At 35.6% G+C, this 20,940-nt stretch overlaps 1 protein-coding gene across 1 annotated transcript in view; it reads left to right on the top strand.

The window, feature by feature from the left end:
• Positions 1-20,940, top strand: part of LOC150105196 (uncharacterized) — an 86,445-nt gene that overhangs the window by 2,700 nt on the left and 62,805 nt on the right. The window contains exon 2 of the mRNA XM_090395136.1: positions 6,095-6,127. Coding sequence (XP_090251262.1) covers positions 6,095-6,127 — 33 coding nt within the window. The remainder of the gene's footprint in view (positions 1-6,094; positions 6,128-20,940) is intronic.

The following is a 20,940-nucleotide window of genomic DNA, read 5'->3' as shown; positions in this document are numbered from 1 at the left end:
TTCAGAGGATATTTTTGAGATTAGGACTGGTGGTGGGGGAACTAGGGGACACCTATGGAAGCTGGGCAAGAGTGTGGTTAGCAGGCGTGTTAGAGCTGGGTTCTTTACTTTTAGAGTGGTGAATGAGTGGAATAAGCTGCCAGTCTCTGTTGTGGGTGCTATGACAGTGAGCGAGTTTAAGGCAAGCTATGATAGTTACTGTGAGAATGTTGTATAGTTGTGTGGACAGGATGTTTAGGGCCTCTCTCGATGAGTCTAAGGACTCCCTGGAGTAGCCCGAAATAATAATAATAATAATAATAATAATAATAATAATAATAATAATGTCATTTCAAGAAATTTGTTATTATTATTTGTTGGATCGGAAGGATTTATTTTGCAGCATCACAAAGGATTTTTTATTTGTTTTATTTAATTATTATTATATATTTTTATTTTATTATATTTCTTGTTTTGTTTTTTTGATGGTGTCAATTACTTTTCTCTTGATTACAAACGAATTGGTGGTTTGGGGTCAAAAATCAAAAGGAGGATGCTGAATAGTAATTGTACTGTTTTGAAAAAATAAAAATAAAGAAAGAAAGACAAATACGACAAAATACATTATTCTGATAGGAAAATATTCTGATAGGTTAATTATAGGATGTATTTGAACGATTGCTTCTGTACAGCTGGTAATCTTTTGTCAACGTATGTGCCTAGGATCATAATGATCCTTAAGTCCTTAAAAGGACTGGCTTAAAGGGCGAAGCAAGAATGCTTTTCATATTCCCCGTTATCTGTAGAGGACAGTGTAAGGATAATGTATTATTGAGCTATATGAAGCTATGATCATGGCAGGAGAGTTACATGCTATAGCCAAGACTCAGTTAAAACTTCATTGGCTACAGCATTGGCATCCATTACCGTACAAGGGTATTAATTACCGCATCTCACGGTCGATATTATCGATCACAATGATTGACTACTGACATTTATGACTTTAGGAGTGAAGTAAGATGCTTTTCATATTCCCATCTATCTGTTGCGGTTACAGTGAAGGTAAAATTTATGAGCAGTTTGCTCCCACTAAATGGGCATGGAGATTATGCATCGCTATAGAAGGTTAATATAGCTTTTGGTCTTCTATGTTTGAATATGTCCGTTGCCTCGTATGCTGCAGCTTGCTGAACCAAATCGTTGGGGTGTATGGACGTCTTTTGGAAAAACTTAGATGCTAAGGATTGTAGGAAAGAGAAAATATAGGGAATATTTGTATCTCTATGAAGTTGTTTCTAAATTTCTGAACGCCCCATGGTAACATACCATGGGGCGTTCAGAATCATTCTCAAGCATTTGTTCTGCGCTCGTTGTATTTTTATAATGAAATTAGTATTTAGAATTTGAAATTAGTATTAGAGGTGGTAGGCTCCAGGTTGGAGGGGCAAAGGCGATTATTGGACGAATCGTCACCTGGCATAGCTGCAATTTGATTCTGTTGCTGAGCTTGCTATTTCTATTAATTAGCGGATAGAGCTGAGCTATGGCTTTAGATGCCTTTGTGCACGCAGACTTGGTGTGCTGATTGAAAGATAGCTTTTTGTCGAGAATTACACCCAGGTAATTTGTTTCTTTCTGCCAGGGAATTTTAGTATTGAATAGTAACACATCTCCTGCAGGAGACATTGGCCTTTTTGAGAAAAGAACGGCTGAGCTTTTCTGGGAGTTGACTTCCAATCTCCACTTGGAGAACCAACCCTCCAGCTTTAGAAGGTTTTCTCGAAACTTTCTGGTAATGAAATAGGGTCTGAGAGATCTGGTTAGTATTGCCGTATCGTCCGCATACAGGGCCAGAATGGAAGTCATCGGATTGTGCGGGATGTCCGACATGTATATAAGCAATGGAGCTAGTAGGTATCCCTACGGAATGGTTAATCGACCGTGAGATGCGGTGATTGATTCATTCAATCCAATACCCTTGGAGGGTAATGGATGGCAATGCTGTAGCCAATGAAGTTCTAACTGAGGCTCGGCTATTGCTGTTACCCTCCTGCCATGATCAGAGCTTTAATAGCTCAATAACACCTTATCCCTACACTGTCCTCTACAGATAACGGGGAAGATGAAAAGCATTCTTGCTTCGCCCCTTTAAGCCAGTCCTTATAAGGACTATAAGGTATCCCTACGGCACTCCAGCAAAGATATGGCGCTGGGATGAGGTAGAACCGTTGATGTTGACTTGTATTGATCTACTCTGAAGATATCAAAGGATTAGATGAACCATTTTTAGTGAGATGCCGGCTGAGATAAGTTTGTGTAGGAGTCCGAAATGCCAGATTTTGTCAAATGCTTTGGATAGGTCTAGGAAAACAGCTCCTGTGCACTGGCGCCAGTTATAGCTGGTGGTGACGTATTCCACAATTCTATACATTTGCTGGGTAGTACTATGGTGTTGCCAAAAACCAAAATGTTCTTTAGGAAGGATGTTTAGGTCATTTACTGAGGTTTGGAGTCGTGAGAGGATGACCTTCTCTGCAACCTTACCGAGATTGGAGATGAGACTGATTGGATGATCATTTTGCGGTAGGTATGGGTCCTTGCCTGGTTTATGTATATAGGGATTACATCAGGCAGTTTCGAGTGGATGATTGACAATTGACAATTGACATTTTTGTCTTTAGAGGTTAAGCAAGATGCTTTTCATATTCCCCGCTATCTGTTGTGGTTACAGTGAGGGTAAAATTTATGAGCGGTTTGCTCGCCCTGAATGGGCATGGAGATTATGCATCGCTATGAGATGCTAATATAGCTTTTGGTCTTCTATATTTGAATATGTCCGTTGGATCGTATGCTGCAGCTTGCTGAACCAAATCATTGGGATGTGTGGACGTCTTGAGGAAAAACGTGGAAGCTAAGGATTGTAGAAAAGTGAAAATATAGGGAATATTTGTGTCTCTGTGGAGTTGATTGTTTCTAACATACCACGAGGCGTGCAAAATCATTCTCAAGAACTTATTCTGCACTGTATTTTGATAATGTTATATTTGTATTTTGATAATGTATTTTGATGTATTTTGATAATGTTAGCATTAGAGGCGTGGCTCCAGGCCGGAGAGTCATAGGTGATTATAGGACGAATCATCATCTGGTATAGTTGCAATTTGATTCTGTTGCCGAGCTTGCTGTTTCTATTGATTAGCGGATAGATCTGAGCTATGGCTTTAGATGCCTTTGTGCACGCAGTCTTGGTGTGCTGATTGAAAGATAGCTTTTTTGTCGAGAATTACACCCAGGTAATTGTTTCCGTCTGCCAGAGAATTTTAGTATTGAATAGTAACACATTTCCTATAGGAGACATTGGCCTTTTCGAGAAAAGAACGGCTGAGCTTTTCTGGGGGTTGACTTCCAATCTCCACTTAGAGAACCAACCCTTCAGCTTTAGAATGTTTTCTTGAAGCTTTCTGGTAACGAAATGGGGTCTGAGAGATCTGATAGGTATTGCCATATCCTCCGCATATAGGGCAAAAATGGAAGTCATCGGATTGTGCTGGATGTCTGACATGTATATAGAGAATAGTAATGGAGCCAGTAGAGATCCCTGCGGCACTCTAGCAAAGATTTGGTGCTGGGAGGATGTAGAACCGTTGATTTTTACTTGCATTGATCTATTCGGAAGATATGCATGGATTAAATGAACCATTTGTAGTGAGGTACCGGCTGAGATACGTTTGTGCAGGAGTCCAAAATGCCAGATTTTGTCAAATGCTTTGGATAAGTCTAGGAAAACAGCTCCTCTGTACTGGCGCCAGTTGTAGCTGGTGGTGATGTATTCGACAATCCTGTGGATTTGCTGGGTAGTACTATGTTGTTGCCGAAAACCAAACTGTTCTTTAGAGAGGATGTTTCGGTCATTTACTGAGGCTTGGAGTCATGAGAGGATGACCTTCTCTGCAACCTTACCCAGATTGGAGATGAGACTGATTTGACGATAATTTTGCGGTAGGTGTGGGTCTTTACCTGGGTTATGTATAGGAATTACGTCAGCCAGTTTCCAGGTGGAAGGAAAATAGTGAAATCTTAAAATTGCATTTATTATACTGGTCAGGAACACTACTGCTTTTCGGGGCAGAAATTTAATCACTCCATTAGTAATGCCGTCTGGCCCAGGATCTTTTTTGTTCTTTAATTTTTTAATAATGTCATATATCTCAACGGGGGATGTTGGTGCAATATGGTCAGTGCTGGTAATAGGAAGTTTAAGTGAATGTCTGACCATGCTGTGAATCTTACATATGTGTTCAAAGTCAAGGTTTCCATACGAACGCCTGCATTGCTCCTCTAAATTGTGTGCTATTACTTCTGCTTTGTCTACATCTGTGTGAGCAAGGCCCTGGTCAGAGAATATTGGGGGAAGGGATCTGTCTTTGTTTTTCATATTTTTCAGTAGTCCCGAGATGGAGTGATCAGTAAGTGAAATGGAGGATAACCTTTCATCCCATAATTGGTCTCTATGAGCTTTGAGTGTATCTCTTACTGTCCCATTTAATCTGTTTAGATTTGTTTTATCTTGTGGTGCACACGTGTTACGGAATCTTTTCCTGGCTCTGTTTTGGTCTCTGATCAAGTTCATGATGTCATCAGGCAAACGATCTGGCTTGCGGGCAGATTTGTAGGAGGAAGCTACCTTTATAGCAGAATTAATTTGTTGTGTGAGATTTTTAACTGCAGTTTCTACTTCTTTTATGCGTATGTGAGGAGCAGGTCCAATATAATCCTTCAGTGCTGTTGACAGTCTTTCCCATGCTATGCAGGAGTGAGAAGGAGGAGACAGGTATTCTTGTTTTCCCAGCTGTAGTAGAATTGGGTTTTGATCGGATGATAGTTTATCCATGGATGTAATGGTGTATTGAAGTTTGATATCCTGCAGGATAGCTATATCCAGTATGTCAGTAGTGCCAAACGTACTGACATGAGTTGGTTCGGTTGCGCCTGCCACAAAAGCATTGCTAGATCCTAAGTAATTGGAAAGGATGCAATTGTTGGTGGTTGAGCAATTCCATGCATGGTATGGAGTTCAAATCCCCTATAATGATCGGCTCTCTGACGTATGAAATTTCATTTAGGTCAGAGTGTAGTAGAGATTTTTGGGGAGGGTTGTAAGCTGAGTAGATTTTCAGTTTGCAGTGGAGCTGGTGACTGCTTCCACTCCTGTGATTTCAAGGGTAGTGGTTGAAGGGTTGCTCACAGAGTGGTGCTTAATGTAGTTTTTAATGAAGATGGCTGTGCCGACGCCTGTGTAGAGTAATCTGTCATTTCTGTATAGGCGATAACCCCTTATTTTAGGATTGTGTGAGGATCTTAAATGAGTTTCACTGATTAATATACCATTTGGTTGATTTCTATATGTGAAGTCTCGGAGTTCCAGAATTTTGTTTTTGAGGACATTTGCATTCCAAGCAACTATCTGAAGAGATGCTGGAGTGAGTTTGTTACTATTCATTTATGAGAGCTATGAGGATGACCTGCGTTTCACGAAGATATCTTTTAGTGGATGTTTCAGTGGGGTTTGATAGGCTGAAATTTTGTAGCATGTTTGCTAGTGAGGCCGTAATGACAGCTGTTAGGTTTTTAGGTGCTGTTGTTTGATTATGTTCTAGAATTGGTCTAATTGTACGGGTCACATCGGCATAACTTCTAGCTTATCGCCCTTGTAATTACAAATGACTTACCTGGATAAAGCACTGAGGACAATGAAGTGACTGTTTATGGTAGCAAGCAATTAACTACTATTACTAATGAATAATCATAAATAAATCGCTAAAACATATCAATCAAATTAACAATTCATCATCAATAATACATGACACGAAACACTAACACACTAGCCGCCATCTTTTTCATTACACCCATGTGGATGATGAGTCACAAAGTTTCTATTTATAAAATAGAAACTTTGTGACATGATATATTTAGTCTAAAATTAAACTAATAAATACTTTGTAGTTAAAATGAAATTAATTTTTAAAAAGCTTTTTCTTTTCTCTTCATTATTTAACTTCTCATCAACATGAAACATTAAAATCTATTAGCAGTGAGTTCTGTTTTTCTCTTTTAGTGAACAAAACGAGGATTCCAATGGAAAATCCTGGTAAGTGTTGAATTTATTTGCCTTTTTTTAGGACACTATTTTAGTACTAGTGACTCTAGTTGATATTTGAGGAAATCGTGCATATATTAATCACTGGCAATAACAAGTATGGTTATGTTCTCCATGTCAGGCTAGTCTCCTGACATGGAGAACATAACCATACTTGTAAGCTGACAGAAAAAGATAATCGGATTGAATCTATGGGAAACGACCCTGGAATGGAAAAGGGAAAACGAAAATGGAAACGACAAAATATAATACACATAGCAAACTGGAATGTAAGAGGAATAGCATATAAAGAAATAGAATTAGACCAGTTATTAAATGAAAGAAATTTTAAAATAGCAGTAATCACTGAAACAAAAAAGAAATTAAAAGGAAATATGAGAACTGAAACTTTTAATGTGATATACAGTGGAGTCGACAGAGACCAAAGAGCACAAGCAGGAGTCATGATTAGGATTCATAACTCCCTTTTAAAACAGTTAAAACATTATAAATTATGGAATGAAAGAATAATAGAAGCTAGAATAAAATAAATAGAGGCTATTTAACAATAATTGGTTTATATGCCCCAGAAGAAGGAAGAGAACAGGATAATATTGATTTTTATAATCAGGCTACAAAACATACATAATAAAATAAATAAATATGATTACATAATTTTAGCAGGAGACTTAAATGCAAGAATTAGAAACACAAAAATTAATAATAATAGAGGATTACATGGAGAACACACTCTAAAAAGAAATGGTAAAAAATTGATTGATTTTGTTGTTTATAATAACCTAAAAATAATGAATCCCTTCTATAAACATAAAGACATACATAAATATACTTGGGCAGCAAGAGGATGGAAATCAATATTAGATTACTTCCTCCTACTAAATGAAAAGTCTTCAAAATTTTCACTAGATGTTAGAGTTCACACAGGATATGAAATAAAGCAGTGACCACTTCCTTGTTAAAATAAAATTAAGATTACCACCTAAATGGCTACAAGTAACAAGAACAGAAAGAAAAATTGAAACATTTGTTTATAAAACTACACTATTGAAGGACACAAATGTACAATGGCTATATGAACAAAGCATTAACCAGTATCTAGATAAAATAAAACAAAATGAAGAAATATAAATAGAATGGCTTAATATAAAAACGATACTAAATGCAGCAGCAAATTTAAGCTTAGGAAAGACCAAAAAATTCAATAAAAGAAAAAAACTGAAGATCTGGGATGATACAATCAAAGAAATAATCAAAAAGAAAAAAGAAGCCTATCACAAATGGTTAAGCAGTAAAAGATCAGAAGATGAAATAGAATATAAAAGAATAAGAGCCATGGCTAAAAGAGAAGTCAGAAAAAGACATAGAGAATCATGGAATAAATTTGTTTCTAATTTAGAACATGATTTGTATAAAATAAGACCCAATGTATATAAGATTTTGAAACACCTAAATGCAGATATCAAAGGAAACATAAAATTAAACACTGAATTGAAATTAGAAGAATTTCTAAATTACTACACAGAACTGTGGACAGACAAATATTTTAAAAAAGACAACTGGCAAACAATTAACGAAAATGAAAAGGAAATAACTGAAGAAGAATTAGAAATCAGCCTGAAAGAAACAAGGAACGGAAAATCACCTGGAGAAGATAAGCTAGCTTCAGAACTATATAAATACGCAGGAACAAGATTCAAAGGAAGACTCTTATTATTTTTAAATAAAATTTACTCAACTGGTATCCCCCCAATAGAATGGAAAAAAGCAATTGTGATTCCTATCTTTAAGAAAGGTAATAGAGATGACCCTAAAAACTATAGAGGTATCAGTATACTAAATTCATGTTACAAAATATATAGCAGAATCTTAAATAACAAACTAATGAAATATTCCGAAAACTTTATTCTAGAGGTACAAAATGGATTTAGGAAAGGACGATCATGTATAGAGCCAGCCTTCTGCCTAAAATTAATAATAGAGAAAAGAAGAGAATATAATTTAGAAACACATATTACATTTACTGACTTTGAAAAATCATTTGACGAAGTTAAAAGAAACATATTATTTAACATATTAAAAGAAAGACAAATACCAAATAATATACTAAAATCTATCACAAGTATATATGAAAATAATCAAATACAAATAAGATTAAGTCACGAGCTATCATATACAAGAGAGATAAACCAAGGGGTCCGACAGGGATGTCCCCTCTCAGCAACTCTTTTTAATATCTACTTAAATGAAATAATAATAAAATGGAGTAAGAATTTACATCAAGGAATTAAACTTTCACCTACAGTTAACTTAAACACTCTCCTCTTTGCAGACGACCAAATAATAATTACAAATTCTGAAGATAACTTACAGAAAGCTATTTTAAATCTAAATGAGATATCCAAAGATTATGGTATGATAATATCAACGGGAAAATAAAAAACTATGGCCTTTAAAGGACAAGATCCAGCAAGAGCTAAAATAGTGTTAGATAACAAGATTTTAGAACAGGTGAATTCAAATACACTACCTAGGATGTATGATCACTTATGAAAATGAAAAAGATATAAACGTAAAAATTGCAAAATATTTAAAAATAACAGGAGTAATTAACTCTATATTTAAGCCAAACCTAGTTCAAAAACAAACCATGCTAAAAGTATACAATACATTAGCCCTACCGGTCTTAATGTATGGAAGCGAAATCTGGACAATAAAACAAAAAGACAAACAAAGATTAACAACAGCAGAAATGAAGTTTATGAGAAAAACTGCAAAGTATACCCTATTTGATCACAAAAGAAACGAAGTTATTATGAAAGAATTAAACCAAGAACCAGTAATTGAAAAAATTAAAAAATATAAACATAAATGGATGGAACACGTTCAAAGAATGAATGAAAACAGAAAGATTACCAAAAGAAGCCTTAAAGTACAAGCCATTAGGAAAAAGAAAACCAGGACGTCCTCTTAAACGATTCAACGATGACTTTTAAGGCTGGAACAGGCCATACTAGGCCTAAATCCTTGATACGTATGATGATGATGATGATGATGACTCTAGTTGATATTTGAGGAAATCGTGCATATATTAATCACTGGCAATAAAAGAAGCCAATACATGTTAAATCATTATGTAAAACATTATTACACATGTTATCTCTTTTATATTTCTGCCAGAAAAACATGCTGTTGGAAACCTCAGCTAACAAACTTGTAACTTCCATCACTAAATCCTGTAACCAATTAATTTGGACGGTTTGCGCACGCAACAACTCAAGAATGTACTTCGTTTCTAAGAAACTAATTGTGCACGTGAAATATTATTGTATCTGTTTCTAAATTTATTTCAGTTATTTCCTTTAATTGAATTTTTAAAAAAACATGTTTTTATTTTCACGTTATTTCTGCGTTGGTTCAAGAGTTCACTATTTACGATATTACTATTTTTTATTGTCATAAACATGTGACATGCATCACGTTCTCTGCATGCCAGCAACTAAAACTAGATTTTACTTGTCTATAAATCGCTTTTCTTTCAGCCATGAAATTCCATTCTCACATATGAAGTAGTTCCCTGAATATTCTGCATGAAGAGCTTTCTTCTAGTCTTATAAAAGCTGAGAGTGCTTTATCTTATCATTATCATCATCATCATCATCACCATTATTATTTAAATACAAAGAGCTAGTAGGCTTCACTTCGGCGATGTAACTTTATTTAAATTAAGGGGATATTAAATCCCACATTATTTCCAAGCCATTCGGCTTGGAAATAATGTGGAAATAAGTAACTCATAGATCGGAATCAGAGAGTTTCATGTCGAATGTAGTAAATTATACAAGTTTCAGCGGATTTTAGCGTAAGCTAAAGTACATAGTTCAACACTAGGGCAACTTGTAGCAAAGGTGGATAGAGCTCTGATTTAAGTAATTTATGGGTGCACCCTTTTGACAACACGTACAGCAAAGTATATAAGTTTTTTGCTATAACCTCAGTATTATATAGGTCTACCTACTGACTGATGATACCTCAATAAAAGGTCGAAACCTGTCTGGGTAGTTACCTTCCACCATAATATATAACATCATACATCTCTTAGGAGATGTGTTTTACATTATGGGAAATACTAACAATAGTGATCAGAGCTTTACCCACATTTGCTACGAGTTGCCCTATTGTTGCACTATGCTTTAGCTTACGCTATAATCCGCCGAAAATTATATAATTTACTACATTTGGCATGAACCTCTTTGATTCCGATCTTTGAGTTGCTTATTCGGCTTGGAAATAATGTGGGATTTAATATTCCCTTATTAATAAATGTACAGTTTTATATTATTACACATCCAAACATCGCCGGCGCATCAACGCAATACACAGACATGAACAATAATAATTAAATTCAGTCATCTTTGAAATTCTATCAACTTTCGGTTATTCTCCCTCGATGATTCGTTGAACACCCTAGAGGTGTCACATAATATTTTTTTCACAGTTTAAACAGTTTATTATCGTTCAAAGAAATTAGATGAGTGTAGGATACATTTTGTTACATGTTATTAAAAGAAATATCATTAAGACAATGTAATACCATAATTAATGTTAAAATTAATATTACATGTTACTAGTAATAATAATAACAAAACCAATTTACAGTCAGCACAGTTTTTACATTAAAACAGTTAAACAGCCATTTTTGCATTTTGTCATTTATATTTTAATTTTACAATTTATTTTTATTCACAATTCACATTAGCATTATAATAATATAATTATATATTAATAATAATATATTTTTGAATGAGAAAATATTTATACATACAATAAACATCTTGAGTGACATTGCATCTTATAATTTTAAAGAGTTCAGCACTAAGTGCTGCAATTCCTACATTGGATTTCAATTAAAATTTTTAATAATACTTTTTTTGCCTTTATATTATGTATGTACAACACATGTTCTTCTAATATTAACAATGAATATTACACAGAATTTTTTGTATACTTTTTTATTTTTTATTTTATTTTTATTTATTTATTTTATTTTATTTTTTTAACCTTGAGAAAGAGTGATTATTCATACAAATTTCTGCATTTGCTTATAAGGATTACTTGTAGATGAGCGAGGCAAGTTAATCCCATCTACATCGAAACTTGGGTTAGCTTTTATGAAGAGAGTGGGATTTAGCCTTCACTATTTGTGCTGTTGCTACTGTTTATGTGTGGGGTGTAGGCATTGCAAGCTAGTGATTTCTGATGTGTATATTAGTGTTAATAGATTCTTAACTTTGTTGGTATATTTTCCAGAGTTCATTTTATAATGTTCTGTAGTTATCTACGTGTTTTAACTTTCTTGGTAGGTTGTTGAGTTGCGCGGGTATCTGATGTGATCTCACAAAAGAACCGTATGAGTTGTTGAAGGGTGTGGGGATGTAGAGAGTTGTTGTAGGTCGCGTTATACGATATGTGTCTCTGTTGTTTCGATAGGTGATGTTGAAGTAATTCATTGTTAATGTCATGTAGTGTTTCAGGTTTTCAATGCTCAGAATTCTGTGTATCGCCATGTGCTTGTCAGATATTGGTTGTTGCGTGTAAGGTGTCCAGATCACTGTTGACATGATTTTCCAGTGTAGTGTTTCTAATTTTGTTAGGTGGTTGTTTGATGTATTTGCATAGACTGTTATTCCGTATCTGAGTAGGGATTCACAGATACCGTGATATAGGAGTTTTTTTTTTATGTTGGGTGGAATAATATCTTTAACTTGAAAGAGTTTTGCTGCGATGATCCGGAGTTTGGTGTGTAGGTATTCTATATGTTTTGTCCATTTAAGGTGGGAATCTATATATAGACCAAGGTATTTTGCGTGTGTTACAGGTTTGATTTCGGAACATTGGCAGGTATTTTTGCTGTTAATGCAGCGGTATATGTGACAATGTATCGATAGTGATGCGGGGCGTATGAATCTTGGGTTGTGTATTATCAACATCTGTGTTTTGGTGCCGTTGATTAGAATTGCGTTTTGGTGGAAGTATGTTGTTATTTCATTTAGGTTCTCTTGTGCTTTGCAGAGAGCTGTGTTAATGTCTGTGTGGATTGCTAGTAGTGCTGTGTCATCTGCGTATTGAAATATTTGACTTCTTATGGATATGTTATGAAACATCATTAATGTATATGTTGAATAGAGTGGGTGATAATATGGCACCTTAAGGTACACCGTGTTTTACTTGTATACTCCGACTGTGACGTGTACCTATTTTTGTTACTTGTGTTCTATTTGAGAGATAGTTCTTGAACCATGTATGCAGTGTTCCTTTTATACCTATTGAGTATAGTTTGGTGAGTACTATGTCATGTTCAAGTGTGTCAAATGCTTTGGTTAGGTCCAGCAGTACAAGGGCGGCGTACTTGTTTTTGTCGAGAGCTTTGTTTATTGTGTCGGCGATGTCTTCTAATAAAGTAATTTGGTTTTGTGAGATGATGTTGTACTTCTGTGAATAGTTCTGTAGTCTGGTGTGTGTTATTTTTTCTAGAATTTTTGAGATGACTGGTAGTGTAGCTATTTTTCTGTAGTTCTGAGTGGCGTTTCTTTTACCATGTTTGTATATTCGCGTAATTACTGCAGTTTTTAGTTGTTATGGAATAATGCCTGTGTCGAATATTATGTTCAGAGTTTCAAAAGTATTGGATTTATTTGTTCAAAATGTGTTATAAGGTCTGTGAGTCTTATTTTATCTATTCCTGGTGTGGTCTTTGGTTTTAGTTGTAGGATTGCTTCTTTCAGTTCCTGTTTTGTTATGGGTGGAAAATACATCGTTTATTGTTGACTTTGTGTCGATATTTTTTTGTAGTTCGTCTTTTTTGAGTTGTGTGATGTTGTTTGTGAAAGCATGGTTGAATGAGTCTGCTAGTTCCTCTTGGTTTGTATCCTGACCAAAGCTTTTTGCAATAAAATCTTGTGCTGAAGTTTTCTTTTTTCGGGTTACTAATTCGTTGAGTGTAGCCCATGTTTGCTTAATGTTGTTGTTATATTCCATGAATTTCTGGAAGTAGTATCGTCTTTTTGCCCTACGAATATTTGTTGTTAGTTTATGTCTTGTGTTTTTGTATAAGGTCTGTAAATGTGTGTTACTGGGTGACTTTTTAAGTTTTTTCCATAGATTTTCTTTTTCAGTAATAGTATTTAGTATGTCGTCATTTATCATTGGATTGTTGTCTGTTTGTCGCCTTCTTTGTGTAGGTTTAGTTGCTTTTTGTATATTTCTGTGAACTTTAGTTGAAAATTCTCGTATAATGTTACAGGATCGTTTATTTTAAGTAGAGAATTCCAATCTGTATTTTTTTTTCTTGTTTATCGCAATACTCTTTATTATGATCCAGTTTTGTCGACTTTTGTGGCGGTGGGAGCGGGGGGGGGGGGGTAGGAAACGTAACAGAACGAAGTTGAGACAAAGTAGTGATCGGCAATTTTTTCGTTAATTACTGATGATGTATATGTATGGATGGAAGCCCGTATGTTGATATGATCAATGCATGATTGTGTTAGTGAATTATAGAGAATTTCTTCTCTTGTTGGGAGTTAATGGTAGGGTTTATGTTGTACTGACTTAGTATATCAAGATATGTGTTAGTGGTTGAAGAAGCGTGGTTAAGAGTATTTATGTTAATCTCTGCTATTAGGATGAGCCTGAGTATTATACGCGGTACGATGCCGCTTAGCCATGTTTCTAACTCGTGAAGAAAACTGAGTGGATTATTTCTGGCGGTCTGTATATTGCGTTTATTGTGTATTTGATACTATTGTGGCTATTTGTGAGTTACAAAATTAGTGTTTCCGCATGTTCGAAGTGAGTTTGTTTTTCTGTCACATTGTATTTTTCTTTGATAAATGCCACAATGCCACGTCCTCTTTTGTTTGGTCTGCATTAGTTGTAGGTTTGATAATTATTTATGTTGTATGCGTAAATTTCTGTGTTGTTTATTGCAACTTCGGTCAGTATTAGCGCATGTATATTTATCATCGTGTAATTGAGCTGTGTTATCAATGTAAGCCAGTGTTTTTTTATACTTCTGATGTTTGTGTGTATGAGAGTGAAGTTGGCGTTGGTGGAAATGTTGTCTGACCATTTCTTCAAAGAATTAAAGACCCTTAAATTTTATGTTGTCTGACCGGATATGTTCACCTATGTTTGAGATCTCCATTATATAGTTTTTAAATGAGTTCCAATCTTATTCTTAAGGATGTAAAGAGTTAGTGTTTTATATTGGTAGGCTGTGTAAGTCGGATTCACTTGTAATTATGTATACTCGAGAGTTTTCATTCTTTCTCAAAAATATCTGGGAATTCTTTGTCCACAGGAACTTGTAGTTTTTCTCTGTTTTTGTCTTCCTTGCTTGGTATAGAAGATTTTTGAAGTATGGAGTCCAGTGTTCCGTTATATAGATTGGTGTTTGGAGTTTCTTATCAGTTAGGATCGTTCTTGTCGGCCTTGTTTTCTTGCTTGCTGTAAGAATGGAGTCTCTCAGATTTCTGTTGGTAAAACGAGCGATGATTGGAGGCGGTCTCTCTTTATTTTTTTTGTGGGCCAGAGTTGATATAGGTGATATCTGTGGTTGCGATTTTAATTCCAATTTTACTGCCGATCAGTTGCATTATGTTGCTTAAGTCTTCTGTATTTTCTTTCGTTATTCCCTCAATTCGAAGTTCGTTTTTTCTTTCTTTTTTGTAGCATGTGTTCCATTTGACACTTGAGTGTGTTCACTTCTTTCCGCAATTCTACATTTTCGCGTTGGAGTGTTTCTTGCGTTTCTATCGCTACCGTTAATTTCGTCTTTATTTCTCGCACGGTTCCTAACATTTTTACAGAGGTCTCGTTATTGAACTTTATGTAATGTTCATACTCCTCGAATTTTTTGTTAATTTAATCCATGTGTGCATTTAATAAGTCTTTCACCATGAGTTTAAATGAATCAAAGTTATCTATAATTTTCGGATCTGGAAGCGGCTTACCTTGATGTGCGTCGTTACATTTCTTTGGTGTCTGGTCTTTGTTCTTCGTTTTCTCATGGCACTGTTGACATCGCCATTCGGTCCGTTTCACGGCTCCTTTTGCTTCCCCATGCTTTCTGAGATCCCTGAACAGTGGAAGTGTTGTTTTTTGTTACATCCGGAACAATGCGGCCCGTCCTCTTCATCGCTTAATGGCTTATTACATTTGTTACCGCTCATTTTGTTTGAACTTCGCTGTCTCCGTGACCTTTAGAATTTCTTCCCGTTAGCGACTACAGTGCGACTTTTAAAATGGCGACGTCCTTTGTTCTTCGTTGGCTGGTGACTGCAGTACACTGTATGAACTTCCAAAGCAGAAAATTTGAATCTTACTTACCAATTTTGGGAATTTGGTCGTTCCTGTCTTCAGCGTGACTAGTAGAATTAAATAGTAGCACTTTCAAGTTAGAAACATGAGTTAAATAACACTTTAAACCTATTAAACCAGCAACAGCGATACAGCGTACATGCATCCGCGTCTGCCTACACAGCGCCCTCTCTATTATATTAATAATAATAATAATAATAATAATAATAATAATATTATGATAATTTTTTTCTCAGATAAATTACATACATTATATGAAGACAATTATGCATAAAAAATACTTTCTCGTACATAAAGTTTTTTTTAAATACTAATAATAACAATAACTGTTTACAATATATATATTATTATAATAATCATAGTGATGATTATTACAGTTCTTTCTTTGCAATTTTACACACTATATATACAATATCAATGGATATAATCACTCTATATTGCATACTTTTGTTACAGTTATTATATACATTTTATACATTTGATTATATATGATACATTACTTACATTTTTTACATATAATACATACATTACATACATTACATTACATGCGTTTGTTACATATGATGTATCTTGGATGAGAACTAACTTACCTGCTTTCACCCTCGAAGCTTATATGTAAGCTTATCTGAGGATGACACCGGTTGGATATTATTTATTGTCTTTTTTTGCTGTGTTGGTAAGCTACGAAATCTATGATTGAGAAATTCGCGCGCGCGCGCACACACACACACACACACACACACACACACACACACACACACACACACACACACACACACACACACACACACACACACACACACACACACACACACACACACACACACACACACACGCACGCACGCACGCACGCACGCACGCACGCACACACGCACGCACACACACGCGCGCGCTCGCACGCATACACACGCACGCACGCGCACACACACACACACACACACACACACACACACACACACACACACACACACACACACGCACGCACGCACGCACGCACGCACGCACGCACACACGCACGCACACACGCACGCACGCACGCACACACACACACACACACGCACGCACGCACGCACGCACGCACGCACACACGCACGCACACACACGCGCTCGCTCGCTCGCACGCATACACACGCACGCACGCGCGCACACACACACACACACACACACACACACACACACACACACACACACACACACACACACACACACACACACACACACACACACACACACACACACACACACACACAAATAACTTGGAATGTATTGATGCGTCGCTGAACTGGAAGCCTGAACGAATATATTGTGTTTCATTAAGTTTGTATGGTATTTTGGATGCATGTTTCTTGTTCATAGTATGTAAGGTTTCTGTATTCAAAAGGTAATTTGTTTATCATGCCTGGAATTTAGAAGTTTCGCATGGCCTTTCCGTAGTGATTATTGTATGTATATGTGATATAATTAGTAGTCTGAGGCCTTGTTTTACGGTATAATGTTTTAGCAAAGCTGCGTAGTGACATAAGTGTTTTGCTTAATATATAATGTTTTAATAAGCTGCGTAGGGACATAAGTGTTTTGCTGTCAGTATTTTGTGTTCTGACATTGCAATGTATATAAGGTCGTTATTTTCTCTTTGTTCCCAAAAGATCAGTTTTATCATTTTGTACTGTAGCGACATTAATCTATTTAATTTGTAGGGTGCACAGAAAGCATACGTTGTAATAGCGTATCTTAGTATATTTTGGCATAGTGCTTTGTATATTAGTGTTTTTAGGCGTATGCCTATGTCTTTTAACCTGTAGAGTTTGCCACTTATTGTTCGGAGTTTGTTGTGTAGATGGTTTATGTGGCTATTCCAGTTCATATCTGCATCGAAGTAAATTCCAAGGTATCGTATTGTTTCAACCTTAGTGATTGCAGTAGTTTTGCTGTTCTGGGTGTTTTTATGTTGGAAAGTGGATATCGGATGGTTATATATTTGTTATCAATCCAGTCAGTGATTTCTGAATATCATTAATTTTGTCTTTTCTGAGTTTAGGTGTATGGAGTTTTTCTTGAGCCAGTCTATGATCAGATTTATGTCATGTTGCATATTTGTTTGGGCTATGCTTGCGTTATTGTGGATGGATATTATTGCTGTATCGTCTGTGTATTGGAATATCTTACCTTTGAGTGATAGCTGATTAATATCGTGAGTGTAAATGTTGAATAGAGTTGGGGAGAGTACAGCCCCCTGTGGCACTCCACAGGTTACTGGTAGCTCTCTGCTTCGGTTTGATCCGATACGTGTGATATGCTTTCTATTTTGATGGTAGTTTGTAAATCACCTGTGAAGAGGCCTGTCTATTCCACCATGCTTCAGCTTTTCTAACAAGGTTTGATGTGTAAGTGTATCGAATTAGTTAGATCAATAAAGACTACCATGGCCATTTTGTTTTTGTCTAAGGCGGTATTAATTACGTCTGTAAAGTCTTCCAAGAGAGATGTTGTTCCCTTATATATCTGAAAACCATATTGTTTTTTGGGGATAATATGAAAGATCTCAGTGTATGCTGTGAGTTTCTTTAGTATGATGAGTTCCATAATTTTATTAACAATTGGTAATGTTGCTATTGATCTGTAATTGCTGATTAAATTTCTTTTTCCATGTTTGTATGTGGGTGTGATTATGGCGGTCTTTAGCTTAATTAATGGTTTGACCCGATACATGTGATATGCTTTCTATTTTGAAGGTAGTTTGTAAACCACCTGTGAAGAGACCCGTCTATTCCAACATGCCTCAATAATAATAATAATAATAATAATAATAATAATAATAATAATAATAATAATAAATTGATATTACACTTTTTTTTTATTATTTTAGTTTTAATTGCAATATATAGTCATAATTCACTCATTAAGATCATAATTGAGACCTACCTTGCATATACAGCAATACCTCGCTTAATGCAATCTGTAATTAGCGTAAACTGGTTAAGCCTCTTTTCATGTAATTTCCTCAGAAATTGGAGCAGCAATGCCTTACCAAATTATGACACGGAACGCGTATCTACCTTTCCAATAAGCTTTGGGAACGTTCTTGTTAAGACCTATCGTTATCTAGATAGAGTTAATTATAAATAAATGTCTGAAACGCATTTCTTTAAACCTGTCCATGGCAAATCACATTACAACATGTGAGTTTAAACAAATATTGCGATTCCACATTAAAATTTCATTAATTTATTAATTTTAATATCATGATTACAAACTATTAAAGGAATCCAATATTTTTTCCAAACTTTTAGAAAACATTTCAGAATTAATTAAAAATATATCTTCGATTTAAAGTAGAATATAAGTTTCATTATCATTGTTATTATTTTAGAGAAAAGATATAACTATTTGAATAACAATTCACGTGACGTGTTTCATTCTGTCATCTTTATTTTATTCGTGTGGGGCCACCCCCGTTCCTCGAACCGCTCCTTAGGACTGTTAAGCCCTCCTAATGAGGGATTAGGAACTGTATCCTATGCCTGTAGCCTGTGTGTTCAAGGTGTCGGTTTGCCTGTTTGGGATGAAAAACCCCAGGATAAACTCGGGGAAAATTCCGTCTGTTCACTCCCAAGACCGGCTAACTTGGCTATGGCTGAGGAAGATCCTTAATCCCTCACGTCGTAGACGAGACACTCCTTCCCCTGACCTATGGTTGGGAAACAAAGCCACTAGGCTAACCATGTACAATACAGAAAACAGAGCTAGATGGAAATATGAAGTTCACAAATACTTAAAAATGAAATAAACAGTAAATTCCAAATTTATACATAAAAACGTTTATGAAGAAAATAGGAAACTTTGTTCTTTTTTAATCTGAACGATGTATCTACTTCAACGGGTGTTAATCGGAGGGTTCAAAGTACATTTAAGAATAAACATATAACGACGTTTTTATATACAGTCATCCCTCGACTTACGTCCGTTCGAGTTACGTCCCTTCGAAGATACGTCCGTGATCCCCTAAGAGAATAAATAACAATTTCGGCTATACTTTCGAACAAGACGCAAGCCAGCGTAAGGTAAAGCATGCACAGTGCAACAGCACTTTCAGCGGCAACCTCCCTCGGTAGTCGGCACGTGTCTTCAACAGTTCGCCTGTTGATTTTGTGTTTGAAAAATGGGTTATTTGTGTATTAATCGTTAACTATTTCGAGTTGTTTTGTGCATCATGGCCTCTACACGCACAATCAAAAAACCTAGTGAAGAATCACAGAAGAAGAGGCGAGCAATGATCTTGAAACGAAGTTGGAAGTTATAAAGCAACATGTAGCTGGTATGCCCGTCAATGTGATCGCACATGACTTCGAATGGTCTCATTCTACAGTGACGACCATTTAGTAAAATAAGGATAAAATCGTAGAGGCTGTGAAAGGATCTGCTTCCGTTGAATCAACGATAAGGTCCTATCGGTGATATGGAAAAGCTACTTGCATCATGGATAGAGGACCTGAACCAAAAGCGCATACCCCTTATCACTATGACCATAACCGCTAAGACACTAAGTCTCTTCAACATGTTGAAGAAGAAAGTAGGAACATTACGACTACAAATTCAAGGCTTCTTCCGGTTGGTTCATGAGATTCAAGCAGCTTTTTGCGCTGCATAATATGAAAATGTATGGGAAATGCTGAGAAGGCTGCAGAGGAATTTGTGGAAAAATTAGATAAAATTATTACGGAAGAAAATTATTTGTCACAGCAAATATTTAATATGGATGAGATGTCCTTTCTGGAAAAAAAAATGCTCAATCGGACAATCATCCAGAAAAAGCTAAAATCGTTATCTAGTTTCAAAGCTCTTAATGCCTGTATTACGATTCAGTGAGGGGTAATGTGGCTGGATACAAACTGAAACCATTTCTGATATGGCACAGCGAGAATCCACGAATCATCAAAAACATTAGGAAGCATACTCCCAGTTCATTATCGGAGCAATGAGAAGTGGTGGATGAATCAAAAATTGTTTGAGGATGCCTCCTTGCTGAGGCCTTAAGCTATATAAAACCCAGAGGCCTCCTAGTGTTTTAAATTGCATCAGCTGGTCTCAGAAAAATTTTAAATATAACGCCTTTTTAATATATGAAAATATATTGTCTTTTAATTTTTATTAAAAAAATAATAAAGCATGCGTTTATTTTCTAAATAATTTTCTAAATAATGATTTTAAAAATTAATTAAAAATTATTTAAGTATTAAAGTTAAAAATTTTAATTAATACGTTTTTGAGAAGGAAAAAACGTCTTTTGTTATATTTTGTATATTTAAAATCATTTAGATTTTATCATCGTGATATGTCTGACTTCATTTGAATGATTTTTTTACGAATATTTTTTTATCAACTTTTATATATATATTTTTTATTTGAGGCCCCGGCAGATTGCGAGGCCC

The sequence above is a fragment of the Typopeltis vanoorti genome, chromosome 7, assembly GCF_054136105.1.
Source record: "Typopeltis vanoorti isolate ZY-2024b chromosome 7, IOZ_Tvanoo_1.0, whole genome shotgun sequence".
Taxonomy (NCBI): Eukaryota; Metazoa; Arthropoda; class Arachnida; order Uropygi; family Thelyphonidae; genus Typopeltis; species Typopeltis vanoorti.
The sequence above is the reverse complement of the archived record's forward strand: the minus strand, read 5'-3'. Positions and strand labels throughout refer to the sequence as shown.